Source organism: Nicotiana tomentosiformis, chromosome 2 (assembly GCF_000390325.3).
Source record: "Nicotiana tomentosiformis chromosome 2, ASM39032v3, whole genome shotgun sequence".
NCBI lineage: Eukaryota > Viridiplantae > Streptophyta > Magnoliopsida > Solanales > Solanaceae > Nicotiana > Nicotiana tomentosiformis.
The window spans coordinates 37,645,140-37,666,886 of record NC_090813.1 but is presented as its reverse complement, the minus strand read 5'-3'; the positions used below and the strand labels follow the sequence as shown (position 1 = coordinate 37,666,886).

At 36.1% G+C, this 21,747-nt stretch overlaps 3 protein-coding genes across 6 annotated transcripts; 1 reads left to right on the top strand and 2 right to left on the bottom strand.

Moving 5' to 3' along the window:
* The first annotated feature begins 7 nt into the window (after positions 1 to 7).
* On the top strand, positions 8 to 4,862 carry LOC104094655 (LEAF RUST 10 DISEASE-RESISTANCE LOCUS RECEPTOR-LIKE PROTEIN KINASE-like 2.1). The gene is made up of 3 exons (XM_009600626.4): positions 8 to 1,787; positions 3,548 to 3,595; positions 3,683 to 4,862. Exons 1-3 carry the CDS (start codon positions 1,010 to 1,012, stop codon positions 4,846 to 4,848), a joined length of 1,992 nt encoding a protein of 663 aa, XP_009598921.3. The 5' UTR covers positions 8 to 1,009; the 3' UTR covers positions 4,849 to 4,862.
* Positions 4,863 to 4,974: 112 nt separating this feature from the next.
* LOC104094654 (chloroplastic group IIA intron splicing facilitator CRS1, chloroplastic) lies at positions 4,975 to 14,441 on the bottom strand. Of its 4 annotated transcripts, none has more exons than XM_009600623.4 (11): positions 13,418 to 14,441; positions 12,568 to 13,048; positions 11,462 to 11,592; positions 9,350 to 9,688; positions 9,113 to 9,269; positions 8,335 to 8,591; positions 8,189 to 8,248; positions 7,716 to 8,015; positions 6,501 to 6,597; positions 6,064 to 6,433; positions 4,975 to 5,229 (listed from the first exon to the last, which is right to left on the bottom strand). In XM_009600623.4, the coding sequence occupies exons 1-8, from the start codon at positions 14,345 to 14,347 to the stop codon at positions 7,956 to 7,958; spliced, it is 2,415 nt and encodes an 804-aa protein (XP_009598918.1). In that variant the 5' UTR covers positions 14,348 to 14,441; the 3' UTR covers positions 4,975 to 5,229; positions 6,064 to 6,433; positions 6,501 to 6,597; positions 7,716 to 7,955. The 4 variants fall into 4 exon arrangements, with proteins under 4 accessions (XP_009598918.1, XP_009598920.1, XP_009598917.1 ...); XM_009600625.4 differs by having other exon boundaries at positions 8,193 to 8,248; positions 8,335 to 8,624; positions 13,418 to 14,439; XM_009600622.4 differs by having other exon boundaries at positions 6,064 to 6,438; positions 8,335 to 8,624; positions 13,418 to 14,438.
* Positions 14,442 to 15,493: 1,052 nt separating this feature from the next.
* LOC104094653 (delta(7)-sterol-C5(6)-desaturase) lies at positions 15,494 to 18,701 on the bottom strand. Its single transcript, XM_009600620.4, has 3 exons — positions 18,171 to 18,701; positions 17,363 to 17,668; positions 15,494 to 16,014 (listed from the first exon to the last, which is right to left on the bottom strand). The coding sequence occupies exons 1-3, from the start codon at positions 18,385 to 18,387 to the stop codon at positions 15,722 to 15,724; spliced, it is 816 nt and encodes a 271-aa protein (XP_009598915.1). The 5' UTR covers positions 18,388 to 18,701; the 3' UTR covers positions 15,494 to 15,721.
* Positions 18,702 to 21,747: the final 3,046 nt, after the last annotated feature.

Here is a 21,747-nt window from a genome sequence, read left to right as displayed (position 1 = left end):
CCTGACTATCCACCAATGCCACTTTTCTGTCATATCCGAGGACTCTCCTATGGTATTAACATTATAATTAAAAAGGTTTATGATATAAAAGAATAAGAAAATATATTCTATAGAAACATAGCTTGGAATATTTTTAGTGTGTTGCTGGACATCCTTTAAAAATTGGTCATTGATTAAGTTTCCAACTATAAGCATTTTAGCTCCTGCCCCTGGTAATTATGTTTGCCTAAGTTTACCTTAAAAGTTGAAAAAGAACAGGTGTGAAAGTAGTTCATTTTGTTCCACCTCTATCTTCATTATTGCCTATAGTCTAATGAATCACAATCATAGGAGGAGAGCGGTGGAGCCGGCGACGGTTCAATGCGCGTGGAAAATTTGTTAGAAGTTTGGACAAGCTAATCTTATCTCTTTTGGTGACCATCTAAATTTTTGAATGAGTCGTAGAGTAAGAAAGCTGGAGAGAATATATTTGGTACTTATAATTTGTCGCATAATTTAATTTTCAAGAAAAATGTTCCCTTCAGCAAAATCGTGTTATGGTTTTGGTTGTTTAAAGTGTAGAGTTGTTATCTAAATCTTCATCAAATAGGAGAAAACAACTTACTCGCGGCCATTCTTGCCTATATCACCAATTACCATTGTCAGCCTCGAGCGCAGCGTTTACTACGATTAAGAACGTACATCCAAGTGAATACAGAAAATGAGTGAGAAAATTTTCTTTTATGCCGTGGAAAATAATGTTCTCGTCATAAAAAACACGATTTGACTTCATGTTCAGAAAAGTAAAACAAGTCATTTTTTCTGGGTGCCAAGACTTAATGGTGCATGCATTGACTTGGGGTTACGGAGGAATCTTCCTAACAGTTCTCTTAATATGGAAAAAGTCGAGTGAAAGCAGCGTAGTCAAGGTGGAAGCAGAACATCCGCTGTCTTCATTTGGCGAGGTGGAATAGCAAGTTTTAAGACAGAAAAGAAGAAAAAAGATTTGAACAGAGCCTCCTCTAAAACGATGTGGTCAAATCTACACTCAACTATTATCCAGTTTATCATTCTAGGCCTTCTTCATATGCCCATATCGCTCTGTCAAGATGACGAGCGATTCAGCAAGTGTAGTGAGCCAATTCTCTGTGGTGACATCGAAATAAATTACCCTTTCTGGGGAGGTGGTAGACCAGATTACTGTGGTCATCCAAGTTTCGAGATCAACTGCGAGAGTAACATCCCGAATATTGCTATTGAATCAACGTCATATAAAGTGGTAGGGATCGATACTCCTACTCGAATACTAACCTTGGCTAGAGATGATTTACTGAGCAATATTTGTTTGAACAACCCTGAGAACGCCTCCTTGGATTTAAACATTTTCAGCTATGTTTCCAGTGACCAGAATATTACTCTGTATTATGGCTGCACCTTCTCTGGTCCGCAAATACCTACTCGGCGTCCGAATATGTTCAGTTGCCCTAGCAATATATTTGGTATATACACTATGATTGGCGTATCCTTCGACTTCTCTATAGTGAGATGCGAGAAAGAAATAATAACTAGGATCAATCAAACGAGTGCTGTGGCATTAGCCAGCGCTACAGCAACTGTTGAAGTTCTAAAAACAGCCATTTCTGGCGGTTTTTCAGTTAATTGGACGGCAAATATTGATTCGCTATGCGAGCAGTGCGACAAGTCAGGTGGAAGATGTGGATCCAACCCAGATTCTGCAGCCTTTGCTTGCCATTGTGCCAATGCTACTCATGCTTTCAACTGCACCGACGCACGAAACCAAGATGGCGGTAATCTCTTTTCTCCACTATTCCCTCATGATTTTACTAGAATCTATGGATTACTTTGAGTGCTTAGTGGTCGTTTGGTTCACGGGATAAGGTGGGATAAAGTGGTATAGAATTTGGGATTAAATTTATCCCATGTTTATTTTGAGGTAGGAGTATTAATTAAACCCGGTATAAAATTATACCACAAATTGAGATTAAATTATCCCATCTCCAAAAGTGGGATAACTAATACGGATTAGTTATGGGATAAAGTTATGAAATGACCAGGTTATCCTTCTTCGCTTTTCACTGCAACCTTTTTGAGGCTTAATCAGATTATGCATTTTTTAGGACTTGATTTCCGTACGTTGAGGCTTCTCTTTGTCATTCTAATATGCACTGCTATCATCTTGATTCTAATTTACATGTGTGTAGTGAACGATTTTCTAAGCCACTAAAATATTGAAAGTTAAAATTGAAAACAAAAATTTATCAGTTTTAAAACAAACACATATTTTGGTATATATTGTATATCCCATTTTTTATCGAATGTATCAAACGAAGTATATAGCACTAAATAGTCCCGGTATTATTAATCCCCGGATAACCTTGTCCACTTACCAAACGATCCCTTAAGGTTAAATAGCATTGATACATAAGTAAGTTATCCTTATGTTGCCTAGGAACTATAGCTTTGACCGGCGACTGCTTCGTTATGGTTGACTCCCTCCTTGGGCTCCTGGCCCTCAAAATAATATTCCAAAGTTGTTTAACTTTTAAAATCTTGACAACCAAAACAATTTCGTGAGTTTGGTGCTTCTCTAGTCTAACATCCTTATAGTTATAGTAACTAATCTAGTTCACATACATTTCAATCATAAGATTCAATTTTTTTAATCTTCGAGAATTTCGGATTCTCCATAAGCGTCTCAGGATAATCGGCGCCGATGCCAAATGTTGGAAATTCAAGGAAGAACATTCCCAAATTGGATTTGATCCTAGCACCTCTCTCACACTTTGAACCCACTTAACCACCTCCACTAGGAGCATATTTGTGTTAAAACAGGTTCAAACGTTTTTTTTTATAGTAGTAATTTTCCTCCGTTAAACGTAATATATCAATATACGCAGTATAATTTTTCGACGAAGCGGGCTCAACTGAACCCTGACACCATGTGGGTCCGCCCCTGATTGCTTTGTATTTTGGCTTTCACCAATCTTAGACTATTAATAATATAGTCAAATTCCAATTTCCCTCTAAAACATTTTTCAAAATATTCAAACTATATAAGACAAAAAGTGCTTTTAAACACTTTTCCTTTCTTTAGTTTTCCAATGAAGACAAAACAACCTCTTCTCAAATACTCCCGGCAAACACTAACTAATCTAACAATTTTCACCTTCTACTCCATTTTGAAACCCTGACACGGTTCCTTTGAGTTGTTCATTCATGATAGTCCTTTGTAGTTGTGCTCAGTGGAAATCTCTCTCTCCGAAGAATTGATATTTTCAGCTATGAAACGAATCATAACTTCCTCAAGTTTTGCCACCTCTTGCCAGGGGCGAATTTAGGGACGGAAGGGTTCACCCGAATCCCATTCACCGAAAAATTACATTATATATATAAGACAAAATTTAATTTTTACCTCTATATATTATGTTTTGATTCCCTTTGACACAACCCAAAAGCATGACTTAGTGGTCAAGATAGTTTAAAACTTTTGTAAGGTCATTGGTTAACTACAATCTTTTTTAACTTTTTTCTTTTTTGAACCCTTTAGCGAAATTCCTGCCGAAAACGTTCAGCATTTCCAGCAAACTTGCAATAGGTAAAGTATCCCAGTGTCATTCCCTTAAATTTGCTCTTCCGCATTTGCACTTGACACACTTGACATATTACCGTTAACTATTTGCAGGTGTCTCAGTTAGTATCATAGGGATGATCCTACTATCAGTTTCAGCGATCTATTACCTCAGAAGTCGACGGTCGAATTGTAAGCCACTGATTTGCTGGAAGAGCGAATCAGAAGATCATAAAATTGAAGAATTCATGAGAAGCTACGGATCTCATGCTCCAAAGTTGTACAACTATTTGGATTTAAAGAACATAACAAATTCATTCAGCCACAAAATAGGACAGGGAGGCTTTGGTCAAGTATACAAAGGAGAGCTACCCGATGGTCGAGCGGTAGCTGTAAAGGTGCTGACAGAAACTAATGGTGACGGAGAAGAATACATAAATGAAGTTGCCAGTATAAGTAGAACTTCCCATGTTAACATAGTAGGGCTTTTGGGATTTTGTTACCAAAGGAATAAGAGAGCCTTAATCTATGAATATGTGTCCAATGGTTCATTGGATAAATTCCTCAACAATGGACCATCTGGCACAACTTGTCCCTTGGAATGGACAACATTGTACAGGATTGCAGTTGGCATTGCTCGAGGTTTGGAATATTTACATCGAGGTTGTAACACAAGAATAGTGCACTTTGACATAAAACCTCATAACATTCTTTTGGACCAGGATTTCTGCCCTAAAATATCTGATTTTGGCCTTTCTAAATTGTGTGAGAGAAAGGAGAGTATCCTATCAATGTTGGGTGCCAGGGGAACGGTTGGATATATTGCTCCAGAAGTGTGCTCTAGAGCGTTTGGAAATGTCTCTCATAAATCAGATGTTTATAGCTACGGAATGCTGGTTCTTGAGATGGTTGGAGTGAGAAACAATGTTAAAGTGAGCCAAACTAGTGAAGTATACTTTCCAGATTGGATCTACGAACATCTCGATCTGGGGAAGGACCTAGGTCTAGAAGGTATTATGAACGGAGCAGATGAAGAAATGGCAAGGAAGATGATGTTAGTTGGCTTGTGGTGCATTCAGATTAAGCCGTCAGATCGACCAGCAATTGAGAAGGCAGCAGAAATGCTGGAGGGAAGCCTTCACTCCCTACAAATTCCACCAAAACCTGTCTTATTTTCTTCAACAAATTCCATCCCAGAGTCGTTTGCCTCCACATCCACATCCACAACAGCCTATGGAAAGGAGGCTTCAGTTCTGGAGCCAAATATCCCTTTCGAGTAAAAAAGGTTGATGCAAGCTTGTTATATTTTACTCTACTCAAATTAAAGTAATTGAGAAAGGAAGCGGGATATCTGGTTCCCTGAATCAGAAAACTAGCTTCAATGCATTGATAAAGTTATTGCCAACTTTCACCAAACAAAGAGGACATAAACTTCACTATAGTTAATCTAGTGTCATACAATGCATGTGAAAAGGTAATGATGCCTAAGGTTGGTATCCAAATTATATGTACCGTCGAGCAGCCACAACCTGACCACACATTTCCCACTAAATTACACTAACACCTATATCGTTGTCTTGTGGAAAATGAAGGGTAAATCCATAGGTGCACTACGGCCTGGATTGATAATCACCAAATAACAATGAATCCTCCCCGTAACACTTGTTGGGATTTTAAGCTTGTGTAGCTTAAAGAAGGAGTATGAAAAATGGAGGAAAAATGAAATATTTGAGTTTCCCTTGGGAAAGGGACATTGTCCCATATCGAAGAAAGAAAAGGCTTTTGATAGGTATATATATAATTGCTCTTCTTCTAACTCTTAAAGAGTTAAGAAAAAAGGCAAGCCTCGCGCCGTCGTCGTCGCTCGCTCGGCTCGGATCCGGATTCGGATTATTCAGTCAACGATTGATTGATTAATCTTTTTGGACAAAATTCCTTTCAATTATTTAATTAATTAATTAAATAATTAACGAAAAATTCAATCCGGAATAAGACCCGCGACCCCCCGTTTTCTTTCCCGGATTATTTTAAATATATTTTTTCCCGCAATATTTCAAACACCCCTTTTCCAACAGCCATGGTTGTTTCTGAAAGGTTGCAAACCTTTTCAGAAACAATGCCAGCAACTCTATAAATATAGTTTGAATCCCAGAATCTTTCCTAACGAAATTTTCTGAGCTTCTTCTTCTTCTTCTTCTGCACAATATTTTCCAGTGTGTTTTACGACCATTGAGTGGTTCGCAGTTCATCAGAGTTTTGGTACCAATACACTGGTGAGTTAAATCGTTCTATCCTGGGAGGATATATTCCAGCACCTCGGGTATTGAGGGGAATAATTTCCTTAAGGACACACTGTGTATTCAGTGGGCTCGATTTATTCCTATTCTGTTTTTTGTTTTCCAGAATCTATTTCGTTAAACAAGTATTACTAACTTTCTGTTTTGTTTTTTCAGAAAGTTTAATTGTTTATTACAGCAATACAGAATAATAACAACACTTATCTCATCTTGCATCGCAGCCACCTTTTGTTGCAGTGTGGGCTTGCCACTTATTGAATAAGCTGAGTAACTAACTTTAAAAGTCAATGTGTGGTACGAACAGGACCTTACAATTCAATCTGCCATTCAGTAGGAAAATAAGAGACATGTCTGCAGTAGTTGAAACATGGAATTGGCACAATATCATGCAGTTGCTGCGAGAGGCGGCAGAGTGTCCTTAAAGAAACAGCAAAGCAATTAATTTTACTGAATCCGTGCTGTATGGAACAAATCTCTATCTTACATTCATCTTCTCCCTCCTCCAAATGCTGTTTTATTGTTTTCGAGTATAGAGGTCGGCCTACCTAGTGCTTCAATAGATATTTTCCTGTACTACAGGTCATGGGAGTGAGGTCTGAGTTCTGGAAGTAAAGCAAAACAATCTTAAACCTTACCAGATCATGCAACAAGTAGCAGAAAAGATTGACCATGCTGTAATGTTAGCAATGTTACTCTGTCAATCCAATGCTCTTCTGCAAGTCCACCATCATCCTGTCACACAAGACACAGATAAGTGAACTACACATTGGTTGAGAATTCCAATGAATTTGATCGTCCCAGTTATGCAAATATGAAAAACCATTCAGAACAATAAAATCCAAATTGAAGCACCGATGAGAGTAACAGGAAAAGACAGCAAGAGAAATGATGGATATATTTATTAAATGACACACCTAACCTGGAAAAGGGTAAAGGAGTAGAAAGTAATGAATTCTTGAATCTCTGGAGATTCTTTCGACACCCTGTAACATTGCAGGCCAAAATGGTCCTACAGTGGTATTTTACAGAAATCTCACACTGCGAGCATCAAAACTTCCTAAGCCATTCCTGTGGAAGGATATATCAACTCTCCCCTTTGCTAAGAAGGTGCAGTACTTGGCATCTTATCATTTACTTGCATTATTTAACGCATGGTGCGAGGATATGTAGTATATCTGCTTTAAAACTTGGATCTTCCGCTCATTTTTGGGATTCTAAAGCCACTTATGGTATTGACCTCAGACTCCGAGTAAAAAATGTTGGACGCTTAACTGCTAAAACTCAAAAATGATACCTTAACCTCATCAAAGGCATAAAATTTAGTAGACCAACACCTCTTCAAGTCTAGATTGGATTTTGCATTCTCACTGTCTCCTATTCCAACCTAGTTCACAGAACTGAAAAGTTACTAAAACATAATAACTCAGGTGGTGCTTAGTGTAAACTTGTCCTAACTGGAACATAATTTTGAAGTTCAAACCTCTATATTTCAGACAGGATTTTCCAATCCAAAATTAATCTGAAACAATATGAGGCAGCTTCACCTCTTACTTTAACCAAACAAAGGAAAGAAAAAAATCAATCGGATGCAAACTATATATTGCAAGGTTTAGCCAGAATGAATTGGGTCATTGACAGCCACAGGCAAATCCGTATGTCTTGCTTATGAGTGGAAGGAACAATGATGCATGACTAAATCATTTTCTTTCAAGAAAGTTTGGTATTGATTTGAAATGTCAACAAGTCAATAAATTTGAGTGCTGCAAACCGTCTAGAATTGAAGTAAAACAACAGCTAAAATTTCTGGATAACAGACAGCATATCTTTATAGGTAACTGAGAATAAAATACCTGAAACTCTGCTGTCTCATCAAGGAGAATCACATAGTTGAATGCTTCCACAAGTTGCACAGTTATCCCAAAAGTGAAATCCCAAGACGCATCTCAAAATTTAACAAGTTTAAGGTCATTAATCAAGGGCTCAAAGCAATAGTCCTTATTTCCCCATAATACTCAGCTAGCCAATGGGTGAACTCTCTTCGTGCTGATGCATGTAGACCATGTCAAGATAAAGATCAAGATCAAGAGTAGTTATGCACCACTACCTTTTAGATCTTCCCCCATTTGACCAATCTTTACTGTATATTCTACCTGTAAAAGACAATTATCCATCAAATTTCAGCTAAGAGAACTGAATAGGATTCACTTGAGATACCATTTCAAAGCCAAAGCTAATAGTCATGAGGTAAGTTAAGACATGAAAGGCAAAGCCCATCAGTTGGTATGTAGACAAAGAGGAACTTCAACAGTGAGACAGAAATTACCAACTTGCACTTAAGATCAGAGATTGCCTGCTCCGTTTGATTTGCATAAAACTTCAATGACTGACAAAGAACAAAATAAATCTTAGATCCAGGAATTATAAGAACTGAGGACCAAATAAACTAGCCATAAGACACAGAAGACTCACTCCAAGTCTCTGCATTTCAAGGGACCGACTTAAAGCTAGTCTTTTGTTTAAAAGATTTTGCGGCACCAATTCCGGGCGCCTGTAGTTCTTTCCCCGATAAATTATTATAGCATGGCCTTCTTTAAGTTTGTCTACAGAAACCAGAATTCCACCACTTTCTGCCTCCAGGAGATTTGCAGTATGAATGACCTGAGAAAAGATTTTCTGCATTGTGATCACCTTAACAACTTCTCTGTGCTTCCAATGCTGATGGAGACCTGCTAATACACCATCAAAAACACCGCGTCTCCCTGAAGTCAAATTGAAAAAGTAGATTTGAGCTGACCAAGTGTTCAAGACAGTTTTATCATAGGAGGACCAGAATTGCAACAATTCTCAATAATTAAAGATCCTAAAATTTTGAGCGATTAGAAGTTATCAGATAAAGGCGTTATTGTTGAGTATTGTAATGAAATGGACCCAAATAAAAACGAATGGATATGGAGGATCCATATAGTAGTCCCAACTAGTTTGGGGGTTGAGGCATTCTTGTCGAGCACATGAATGATAATGCATTTTTTTATGCAAGCCCAACTAGGGAATATGAAAAATAATAGCTAACTCTTTTTTTATGGAACTATCTAAGATGTGTAACCATAGCAGAAATTTCAGAATCCTGGTAGATAATGGACAATTTATCTGTAGATGACTATGGAATTTTCAATAGCAACTCAGCTACAGCTTTCATAGTTTGACCACGAAATGATAAGAGAGGATAATATAGCAAAAGTCTGCTCACCAAGCACTAAACTCCTGTCCATCTTCAATCCTATCTGCCTAAGAGATCGTCTCTCTTCTTGTGTTAAAATTTCTTTATCGACATCTGGTTTGGCAGGTCTCCATGCAGCATCTAACTTTCCCAATGCTATAGATGATTTTTCAATCTTCTTCTTGAGCTGCACGATTGAGTAAGAAAGCATCTTTCATTTGCTGCTGAAAACATTGAAAGTGGAAAAAAGAATAGCTGATATCTTACAATGTAAAGGCTGTGCTGTTCATCTCTCAGTTCTTTTTCTAATCTTTCTTTTTCTGCTACTAATTGAACTTCAGTCTCAGATTTCTCCCTTCCAGGTTCTGCAATTGTCTGGAATTCTGATAAAGTCCCAACATTACTAATGCTCATTGATTCTCCAGTAGTGATTGGAAGGGTTTCAATTGCTTTGAATCGTGCAGCTTCTTCCTCAAGCTGACATCTTCTGAGTTCCACTTCCCTCTCAGCTACAAGGCTTGCAACTTGAGAAGGAAGAAAATCCTTACCTCTGTATAGGATTATAAAGAACTTATTCCGCAATAAAAGAACTCCTCCAGTAAGATACTACATAAAAAATTTGAGCATTTTATCAGAATCTGAAAGACAAAGCCGGTGATCTATACTCAATGTGCCCAACATTTTCTTTCTTTTTTCTACCACTGCTTAGAAGAAGGCCGCCATGGCACTATGGAGATTTTGTAGCTAGAAAACGAGGCGAGAATAGAGGAAAAGATAGTCAACAATGCATAGACTAAAAAAAAAAACTTCAGTCAATTCAGTAATAATGGAGCACTTTCAAGTAACGACTTCCAGGAAAGAGGTCTGCATTGGAATCAATTCTTTTAATTGATTAAAATAGTCAGGCTCCTCAAAGATTTTCCAAGAGTTTTAAGTTATACCAATGATGACATCATATCAGTCCAGAGAAACCAAAACCCAACACCAGAAACCGCCAGCCAAAAATTCAAGTGTTGCTTTCATCACTACCAACTTCCAACACCAACCTCTGTCGCCTGAACCACAGTTCCACTGAATACCACCTAGACCACGTTCGCTTTTTCCAGTTGCTGAAGTGTTTTCAAGACCAAAAAATTGTTTACAATGCCACACTCCAAACACCCTTAATCACAATGAAAGTGTTTTTGCTGAAACATTCACCACCAAGCTTCGTAAGCTCAACTCTGGGACCAGTGCCCTGACATATTCACCAACAAAGCTTCAAAATCATCTATTACCTAGCTGCTTAAGTCCTCCTCTGTATTTTGCAATTTTGATAGCTAAGTCAATCCTAAAAATGAGAATCGTTCAGACAACATCTGAAAATAGTTTTCTAAAATACTAGTAGAAAGTTCGAGGTGTGTTTTAATAGTTGTAGTATTTTTAAAAGACTTTTGTTGAAGTGAGTGTTTTGTAAGTAGAAAATTGTTTCTCGAACAAGTTCTTTGAAATATACTCTCAAACCACAATTTCAAAAATTTGTTCTTGGAAAAATTATTTTACAAAAACTTCTTCGTAAAACTTAACAAACACGAATTTGAAATAAAATAATTGCATGTTCATAAAAAATTTCATTGACAAGTGCCACCTAAATTTTAATCCATTAAATATATACTAGCTAAATTTGATTATTTTTATTTTTATGTTTTGATAACAGTGGTGTCCGGGCAAGCTTGTGCGTGCCTCGACTATCCTTCGAGTATCTATTAGCTCCCACTAGCACAAGTACCGGATAACTCTGTTCACCAAGGGTTAGGCAGATGGCAGATGGGAAGAAATCATCTAGCATCTTTTGCCTCCGCTGGGATTTGAACCCTAGTCTCCAATGCTTTCACGCAGTTTATTGGCCGCTATGTCACACCCTTGGTACACTAGCTAAACTTGATCATTATGTATGAATAAGAAGAATTGAGAACATAGAAGGATGCAAATGGGTATTGAAAGTAAGCAACTTTAAAATTGAAAAACTTCAAGCCTCGCCAAACCCTGTGCTACCCTACTTCCATCCCAAATTTCATAGAGAACCAAAATAGTCGTTCAAACTGAAGATGAGTAACAATTTTTTTTTTTTTTTTTTGAGTAACTAGTTGTTCTACTATTACTAAAATACTAATCCTCAAGACAAGATAATTACATGAAACAGAGGGCAGTTAACAGCTCCTCTCCTCCCATTTTCTACTCTACTAAGATGCCTAGAAACATAGCTGATGTCATGTAACAATAAAACAAGCTTGCTAATATAAGAACTAATAGAACAGACTCATCTGTTGGTCCAGAAGTTGACTGCGATTGACTGAGAAACTATAAGGATGTTAAGTACGAATTGTTCCGACAACTTACCTTCAGCTCATTTGCCATTAGCTCATTGTTAGTATTTGGAATTCCCCACTTCAAAGCTATCTTTGCAATATGACATTTCTCCCACAATTTTATGATGGCTGCAGCCAAGCCTTGCAGTTTTCTGTTTCTCCCTTCATATCGTGTCATGGAAAAGTAATTACAATCTCAAACAGGACAAACATAGGCAAGTGTTGCACAAGGCGCATAACCTATTGCAACAAAGTGCTCAAAACTTAAAAATCATCCACGATCCAAAATGCCAAATAAGTACAATTAGTTGATTTCTTATCCATGTGTAGCAAAGACCTAGCAACAGTTGAGAGTGCACTTGTATAATGTTCTAGAGACAAGAGGGGAAAGGTGACTTCTGACTTGCTTTCTCTTTAACCTTAAGAGGTTCAAAATGAAGACTCTTTTGATAAATTTATCTATTATCTCCATGCAAATTTAATCATTTTGCTTCCTAGGGTCAATTTGACCAGATTTTGGGGAAAAAACACAAGTTCAGGAAATAGAAATAAAACTAGGAATTACGTTAAAACAATCTCAAGTCACAAACTCTTACATTGAGAATATTTAAAAATCAATATTTCAACAATCTTAGGCAAATGATTCTTTTGACCCTCACATGCAGAAGTGACTATTCTATAGCGATAAAAGGAGTACCTTACAAAAAAAGGCACCACATACAAAATAAATTTAAAACCTGTGACTGACAAACACCGTCAAAATTCTGAGTCAAATATCATGTTTCGTTATCGAAAGCCTTTCGAAATTAATTTAGACATTACATATCCACTTTTAAATGTCTAGACAGTCAAACTGGAAGAAGCATATACCATTGCTAATGCACCACTAGCAATTTTTCTCGCTTGATATAATCATATAATGGCATAAACATCACACATACCAAACGCCATACAACAAGCAAACTACAATTATAAAACAGGAAAATTGTCAATGATAAAGATAACTCGAGTCCAAGAAATCAGTAGAGAGACAGTATAGCAATCCACGACATACACAAGCAGCAAACATATGAAGAATAAAATTCATGGAGCAATTCATCTGCACAAGATATGCATCATCAAGAACCAGAAACTTACCGAGGACAAAATGAGTTGGCAAAGAACGAGCAAGCTTCCTTAAGTGTGTAAGTTCATCATCAGTCAGCTTTGATCTTGAACGTGGTGGGCAAAGTCTAAATGGTGGCTTAAATCCAGGAACCACTTCAGGAAGCAAATCTGCATCCACAGGTAAAGGCTTTGGCCACCACCAATCAACATAACGAGGTCCTAAGTCATCCAATAATCTATTAGCTTCCCTCTCATAGAGTGACTCATTTATTGTTAGGCTATCCTCTTCTGAGCTTTCACCACTTATCACATCTACACTGCTCCTACTTGAGTTCGACGACGAGAAAGCACTTGTCTTTTTAAAGGTGTAAGTAGATGAATTGTTTTGTTGACTACGGAGAAAATCATGATGCCGTTTGGGGTCATCCTTCTGTCTCAAAGTATAATCACATCCTCTATAAACAACCAGAGCATTTTTCTTCCTCCAAACTACAAAGCCTCCAGTCTTCATCTGCAGTACAAAAAGAATCACACACAATTCTATCAAAAAGGACAGAAGATTAACAAAGCAACCTCTTCATTATTGAGCAAAAACTTCTAGAAGCCATGTTTGTATTCATTAGCAACTATGAGGAATGGTTTGAGGATTCACACTTATGACCCAGTGACAGAACAACTCATAAGAAGTTGAATACAAAAGAAGAAATATTTCGATCAATCAAATACCTACTCATCCTTTTGAAGTTTGAGCTGAAGCTGAAATTAAGTCATTACAAATAACAAGTATCTGTGCAAGTTCTTTTCACCCTATGAAGCATCAATTATAGAAAGCTTATTTACGGACATATAACAGTATATAAGACAGTGTTTATAGACCAACCTCAATAATTTCTTGAGCTCTGTCCATATTACGACATAAAGGCAGGTCAAATTTGAGCATTGCAAGTTCATTATTCTTCCAAAGCAAGTGGATTTGGTCAACAACAGCTCGTGTCACTCCTGCTTTCTTAACCTTCACCCACTTCTGAATCTTTACAGCCTCACCCCTCAATCTCTCAAGCAACATTGCATCAAGTTTCAACTCAGCAGCTGTTAAAACTTTCTCCTTCTTCATTCTCCTATACACAAATCTTTCCTCACTCTCCCATGGCATTTTCTCTCCACTTCGTCTATTCCCTCTTCCTTCATTCTCTCTTGATAAAATATCAAATTCCACTCTTTCCACTTTGTCCTTTTTCACATATGGAGTTTGTTCATTAAAATCAAAGTTCACATCTTTCCAATGAGTTAAAGAACCAGGTGGGAACTGAAATTCAAACTTAGCATCAGTTTCCACATGTGTAAATTCCAAATTTTGCGTTTCTTGGAGCTTATCAATGCTTTGATAAATCTTCTTCATTGCCTTTTTACCTCTTCCTCCACTAACTTTACCAGAAAGTGCATCATTAGGATTTTGGGTTTTAGCAAAGTTGGCATCTTTCTTCTTTCTTGATTTGGATAAGTCCAAAACTTGATTGGGTTCAACAAGAAGAGGACCCCTCATCCATGGAGCAGTAGGGCCTTTAATTCCTGAACTTGAACGTGAAATAGGGTTTGATGTTGACCCATAATCTTGATTTTCAAATTCAAGATTGCATTGCTCCAAGTTTTTGCTGGAATGATTATTATCATTGGGTTTGAAGGAAAAGGTGGTAATTTTAAAATTGAATGATTTGAAAGGAAGAACTGTTTTGGGTTTGATGACAAAATTGGAATGGGGACAGAGGGTCAGTGTATTAGAATTGGGAACTAGAAATGAAGTAGCAGACATGGATATGTTGATAAGAAGTTGCTAGCTCTTGCAGTTAGTTTCCTTTTTCTCAGTTCCAAAGTACTCTGCAATCCTTACCGAGGAATTTCACTTTATACAGAGATGATGTCAAATAAAATCATAAGTAAAATTTTCTCACCACACGTATCACACTTTCTTTACATTTTGTAAGAATACTGATATCATTTTATAGTATTGTTCTTACAATATTTGCGAATTTAAATTATTAACTTTTCTATTTTTGATACTTTGAATAATTAACTTTTTGGCCTAATATTTCACTACGTCCACTATTATTCACAATACAACTTATATTTTAAAATTAATGTAATCAAATATCAGTCATATAAAATTGGACGAAAAGCTTCATTTATTTGAATAATCAGAATTACTATACTTTTGTTTGATATATGCAATATATTGTTTACTAACATTTCTCACAAATTAAAGCAATTTTAAGAGAGTTGTGTTAAAATTGTAGGAATCCTTCTGTCTTTCTTATCGTAGTTGGCTGTTAATGCTCTCAAAATTACGATTATAAGAGGTTTCTCAAATGAATGATATATTCTTCTCATCAAGTCTCAACCACATACTAAATATTCTTTGCAGTAAATTCTCAAGCAAAAAAATGAAGTTACATTCAAGCAGAGTCACCAACCAGAACCTAGAAACCAGCATATTATTTACATATAATTTAGTTTTAACTCATATAACAAATTGGATATTTGCCCAACATAGCATGGTAACACGTTATATTCATGTGAAACATTTGGCTTTCGTTAGTTAATTACTACATTGTATATTTCTATAATTTTGTAATTCAATAATTACGTGGTCATAACAACTCCAATTAACTGTCAGTCCTGTCTTGCTGTCTTGCATCCTTGTTGATTACACATCAATAATAGAATGAGAAAAATGGGCCAGTTTATTTGACAACCAAGCGAAATGTGCGACAAACTATCACATCAACAGTGCACGTTGTATAATCATAGCACAAACATATAACTTCACAGCACAAACATTTAACTAAAAATTAATTATTCTCCAATAAGCTTATGTGCTCCACGTAGTGTTTGTAGAAATCACAATGAGTTATCACAAGTTCACAACCAACATATGGACCATCAAAAACTGTGACATAGATTAGATTGAAAGTCTCTGCCCCGCTGATTTTATTAATATAAGGGAAGAAAAGACATAGAGATCACATAATCAGCCTACAGAATTGTTTTCAGTCTACAACTCAAACTACTACAAAAAAACTTTACATCCATCAATGATGGAAATACACGAGGCAAGTTCTAACATTCCACTGGTGGCCTAACAACTTGGACAATGAACAGCAAGGAACATCCTTGGGTATCAAGTACATTACATTTTCTTTGCATCCTCTTCAACTGGATCACGAAGAGTTCCAAACATCCAATCCATCCATATTGTGTAATGACCATAATTATGGCGGTATGTCGTATGGTGAATGGTATGATAGCCAGCACCCATTACAGGAAACACCTTCCCATGTATGCAGTCATGAATATTAGCCGTCCATAAGGCTTCCAGGAAAATGAGTGCTATGTGTGTAGTGAAATGCATTGGCACCAATAATAGAGCTACAACGTGTGGCACTGCCTGCAGTATTCCATCCAATGGGTGGAATGCCAATCCTGATAGCAGAACATGTTGATTATTATGAAGCTCTCGGAAATGAACTATGACTATGGGCAGATAAACCATAAAAGAAGCTATGACATTCAGAGATCAATTTGTCACAATTTAGCAACCAATTTCCTAGAATGGATATGCATTGCAAAGAACTGAGGCTTATAAAAGGTTCAGAATGTCAGAGATAATAGATGGTTACAAAAGACAAAGCAGCGACAACTTAGTAATGTTTTACTTCCAGGGCTATGTATTTAGACTCTGAAACTCATTTAGACGGGAGGAAGAAAATCTATGGCCGAAAGCAAAAGTTTCAATTTTCATTTTGCAGAAATTCTTAGTATCCTATAGTTCTTGTTCAGGTTCTTGTGGAAAACTTGTTTGGAAGAACAAAGAGGCTCTCCATAATGCTGGATTTTTGGTTATCATTTTTAGTAACTATTTCTCTTTATCATTTTTACCAAAAGGCATAAAAAGCATACTAGCTTTCTTCACTTGCAAAAAGAAAAACAAGTGGATGTATATGGAACTATGTGTATTTATACAAGAAAAAGAGCCGAGTTTGGTGTACACAAGTGGCTGTGCATGTGAGAAGAGAGAGATAGGGAGGGTATTTTTTTCTGATGAAAAGGTAGGGAAGAGAAGATTGGGAGGAACTATGCTGCTGTGCATGGGATTAGTGGCTGTCCTGCAGAGAGGAGATAAAAGAGTGGATTGGAACATACAGTTTGCATGTTGTAGGTGTGATTCGAATGGTCAATGGCATAGTTTGTAACATACATTATTTTTCTCTTTGTGGTGGAAACGTAGGAAACACCTTTTAGCCATTTTTCAAAATGTCCAACTTTTGAGAAATTTGCTTAAATATTTTTCTCTCCTCAATCCTATCATGATTTCTAGTTTCCCACAAAATGATAAGAGAAAATAAGAACATTTTCTTGACCAAACACTACTTCGCTCTTTCAAGTAATCTGGATTTCGCACAGAGAAACATTTAAAAGGTAAGAGATGAAATTCCAATGAATTGCTTTGTTCCCATCGTCTTTATTTCATTTCAAGTATTATTCGTGAGAGACTTATAGTAGTCTTGGTAAAACGAGTCTAACCAACCACTGCAGTCAATCCTCCGACCAAGAAAGAAAAAGGTGATGACACAAGATTAGGATGTAAAAATTTACACATTAGTTTGTCCTCGGGACTAGCTTCCCAATATTATAGCCATCATACAGGAAATACAGCATTAGTTCGACAAATTATCAAGAAGTATCACAGAGAAACCTAACTGCTGCGCCAGCTACAAGCTGTTATCACAAATAAGCCACAATTATGAGATGACTAGACTTGAGAGCTTACCAGCAAATGGGGAAAGTGTATTTTGCTTGTTGTAAATATGATGTGTAGCATGGAGATATTTGTACAGAGGTTTTATGTCATGCAACTCCCTATGCATCCAGTAGATCCCAAACTCCACTATTACAAGATAAATAGCCGCATAGATAACATAGGAAAGCCATCCAACATCACTTATTCTTGCAAAACATTTTGTCCATCCATTTTCAATCATGTACTCAGAAAGTGATGGAAGGGCACAGTACCATGGCATCGCTTTCATGGCTACTGATATTTGCAAGAGCATTGCTTTGTTAGAAGGGATGGCATCTGCAATAAAATGTTAATGAGTCCATAACTTCTCCTTTTTCACTCACAGGAGAAAATATGAAGTAAGAATCAACGTTATCTTTATCGAAGCATAAGAAAAATGGAGTTGTTACATTCATCGTAAAATTGACATCCATATTTAGAACTGAAAGGACCATTAACTAAAACAAATATAAGATCGGCTTGTAAAATTCTATAACCACTGATACTAACTTGAGAAAATTAAGGAATTTGCTCTGGAACTCATAAATAGCTATCGATGCGATCTAGTTCAGATTCATAGTCATCAAAAGCAATATCACTACCTTAAAATTTGATAAAACAGAAAATTCGTCATTGTTTTTCAAGGTTATAAATAATTGATCTACATATACACAATGAAGTGTGAATGCATGCGTAGCCTACTCTCCAATACTGTAGCACGCAAAAACGACACATCACAAATTAAGGTAAAAGAAATTCAAAAACAAAAAACATAAACAGGGCAAAGAAAAAATTTTACCTTTAGGAATATATACATTGCGCTTCAAGTGATAGATGTAGAAGCACCAGAGGAAACCGGAGATAAAGTAAAGCAGAACACCACCAATGTAGTTACGGAGCCATCCCTGAAGCATGTGAGGAAGTGGTCCCCACCATGATTCCGGCATGAATGTACCCAAAACCAACCGATTGTAAAACGATGTCTCCTCCACAAACTGTTTCAAGTAATCCTCCATCTCCGACGGAAGGTGTTGGTTCGGGTCGGGTTTTACCAGATTCCGACGGCGATGATCCGCCGGAAGAGATGAAGATGCAGTATGGAGTGAGATTGAGAAAGTGGAGGAAGATGGAGAAAACAAGTGGCTGTGTAGGGCGACAACAAAAACATTGTGTTTTTCTGTGCCAGTATTTAATACAGAACCAATATTTAATACGGAATAGATTCCCTTTTGGACTTGCCCATCTGTGGAATAATGAGCTAGCTTTGACAAAGGATACTACTACGGAACAATTATTTTCATTAAATGAACTCAAAATATAAAAAAAAACAGACTCTGCCAAAAAATTAAAGGGTGTCGGTATATACAATTATCGAGCAATACGGTGGGTTGACACCCTTTGGTTTGGTACATGTGGCTCCGGCTCTCCGCCACTGCTACTATGGAGTAATAAAATATCATAGTTTTAAATAATAATTTTTTCAGAGAGAATTTTTTATGATATTGTATTTCTTCCTATATAATCCGAAAACAAAAGAGAAATAAGGTAGGACGTAGTGAAAGTAGTATATCAATTTTTTTCAGGTTGCATAGTTAATTTCTTTAGCATAAAATTGTAAACCGATTTGGCTATATTGTACGACTATGGGTAGAGATGGCAATGCGATAAGCTAGGATAAGGTCAATTTGGTTCTACTCTTCTCTGCCCTCACCCCACTAATATTTCACATTTACATATTCTCTTTTTTTTAATAACAAAATTAAATATTTTTTGCAAGAAATACTGAAAGTACTTTCCACAAATGAATGTTCAGTCCAGTATTTAAAAGATTACATAATTTAATCTATAATATTAAAAATCTGTTAAATTATTTTTCCGAAAGCAGTAGTAACTGATCAATCATCCAGCTCAACTAGCTTTGATTTTAGCTAACTTGAAATTATTTGATAACTAACTAATGTCTTCTTTGTCTGTTCGATAGATTTGTACAATTTAATAGCTACGTCTATCTAACTTGAGGGAAACCATTGGAATAATGAAGATGAGAGATTTTTTCCTTTGAACTTAGGGAACATGTGGAGCTCAATCTCTGAAGAGATAATATTGAGACAAACACTGTCTTGAATTAATGTCCTACCTCCCCCCCCCCCCTAAATGTTAACATATCCGGCTTCATGGTGCACCACTAAAGAAAACAATAAAAAAAATATTAAATTAGAATTGGTCCATGTTCATATAAGTAAATAATTCAACATTCAACTAAGTGTAACATTTATTTTTAAAGCATAAGGGATGACAGATAATATAACATTAATTTTAGAAAATATATACATAAAACACTTAGTTTGATAAATAGACTATAGGTTCTTGTGCACCATATTTTGAGTAATGAATACGTGGTCCTTTACCTCTTTCAGTTTTCATGCATATATTTACGGCTTGAAAGAATCTTCACTTTGAAAGAGATATAAGAGCAATGTTTGGTGAAGTGATTAATGCACATTCATTCTATGTAGATAGTATCAAGATGTTACAATTTAAATTGTAATGTAATGTTATGAGGTAGAATATAGTTTGTTATATATTATATTTATAAATTTCGTACTCCTCTCTTGTTAACTAATTAGAATGAAAGTGCAAGGTACACTCATTAGGACAAGTTGACTTACACAAGCGAAATCAGGATTTGAAGTTTATGGGTTTGATATTTTAGTTCTTTTAAGTTACTGAGTTCTTTTAAGTTACTGAGTTCTAAATTAATAATTTATATATATTCAATGAATATCTTAAGATAAATATAGGGTTTCAATCAAAGTTACTGGGTTTGGCTGAACCCGTAAACTCTATACTTACTTCGCTCCTGTTGATGTACATAAAGAGTTTAATCGGAAGCATTAATTGATATTGAGAAACTTTGAGGAGCAAAAGGTACTTCCAATACATGATTAAATATATTAATGGCGGTCACCTATATATAGATATTATTATTATTATTATTATTATTATTATTATTATTATTATTATTATATTGTTGTTGATTAACTTGCCAATTTTTATTCAAATCGCTCCCAAAACCACCAATGAATATCATGTTGTTATCATGAAAGTGTTTTAAAAGGCGGATACGTGAGGCGGGTCGTTTTACTTAATATGGGGTGGGATATAAACTTCGAGATATAGGACGTAATCCCTACGGATCTTTAAATTTTTAATGTATAAATTAATAATATAGCTTTATAACCTTAATTTCATCGTTCCTAGGATGGTGTTCTCTCACTGACTAATCAACCCAAGTAATGCTATTGCTAGCATCTATTGGAATTCAGTTCCGAGTAATTAAAGAAGGTTCACTAAGGTTGGAGAGTAGTCATTCCAACATCTGTTGGATCCTAAATTAATTTTTACTCACTGCTAGAAATAAGGCCTATGACGATCCTTTTAAAACTGTTGCAGTAAATACACTAACCGACCCTATAGAGCTACTGGGACGGTTTAGGACTCGTTCTCGGATTCAGTGTTACCATAGGTCTATTAGAACGGTTATTTGGAACGGTTACAAAACCGTCCCCATATATAGATATTGTAACGGTTATGAAACTGTTACATCAATCTGTGGAACAGTTTTTGTTCTGTTGGGATGGTTATAAACAGTTCTGATATATTTGTGCCAACGATATTTTAAGGCTATCGCGACGGTTTTTATAATATATTGTAACAGTTTCGTGATCTATTGCAACAATTATCTATAGTCTATTGCAATAGTTATTAGGGGTTGTTGTTATTGTTTGCTAGGTCTATTGCAACGGTTATATTGTCTATTGCAGCGATTTTTCCTAGTAATTTCATATATATTTATAGTTCCAGAATGAGGAATATTTCCCATGCAACAAAAATTTATACACCATAACTTATATAAATTATAAAATAACATTGAAATATCCAACCAGCATTATCCATATACAAAAATAAAATATGAATACATTGTTTGATCAACAATTCTAAGTTAAAATAGATGAGTTTGCATCCAAAAATGTAACGACCCGACCGGTCGTTTTGAGAATTAGTGTCTCGTTCGGTGGCTTAAGGTCTCGAGCAGATTTGTATTGTGTATTATGGTATGTGTGTGCGGTCGAGTTCAGGTTTCGGATGATTCGGGATCAATTTGGAAGAGGAATTCTTGTTTTAAAAGCTTAAGCGGTAGGAGTTGATCGGAGTTTTGACTTTTGTGTAGACGACTTCGAAATGACGTTTTGATGATTTCAATAATTTTGTATGGTGATTTTGGACTTAGGTGTGTATCCGAATTTAGATTTGGAGGTCCGTAGGGTAATTTGATGCATTTTAGCAAAAATTGGAAAGTTGAAGTTTTGGAAAGT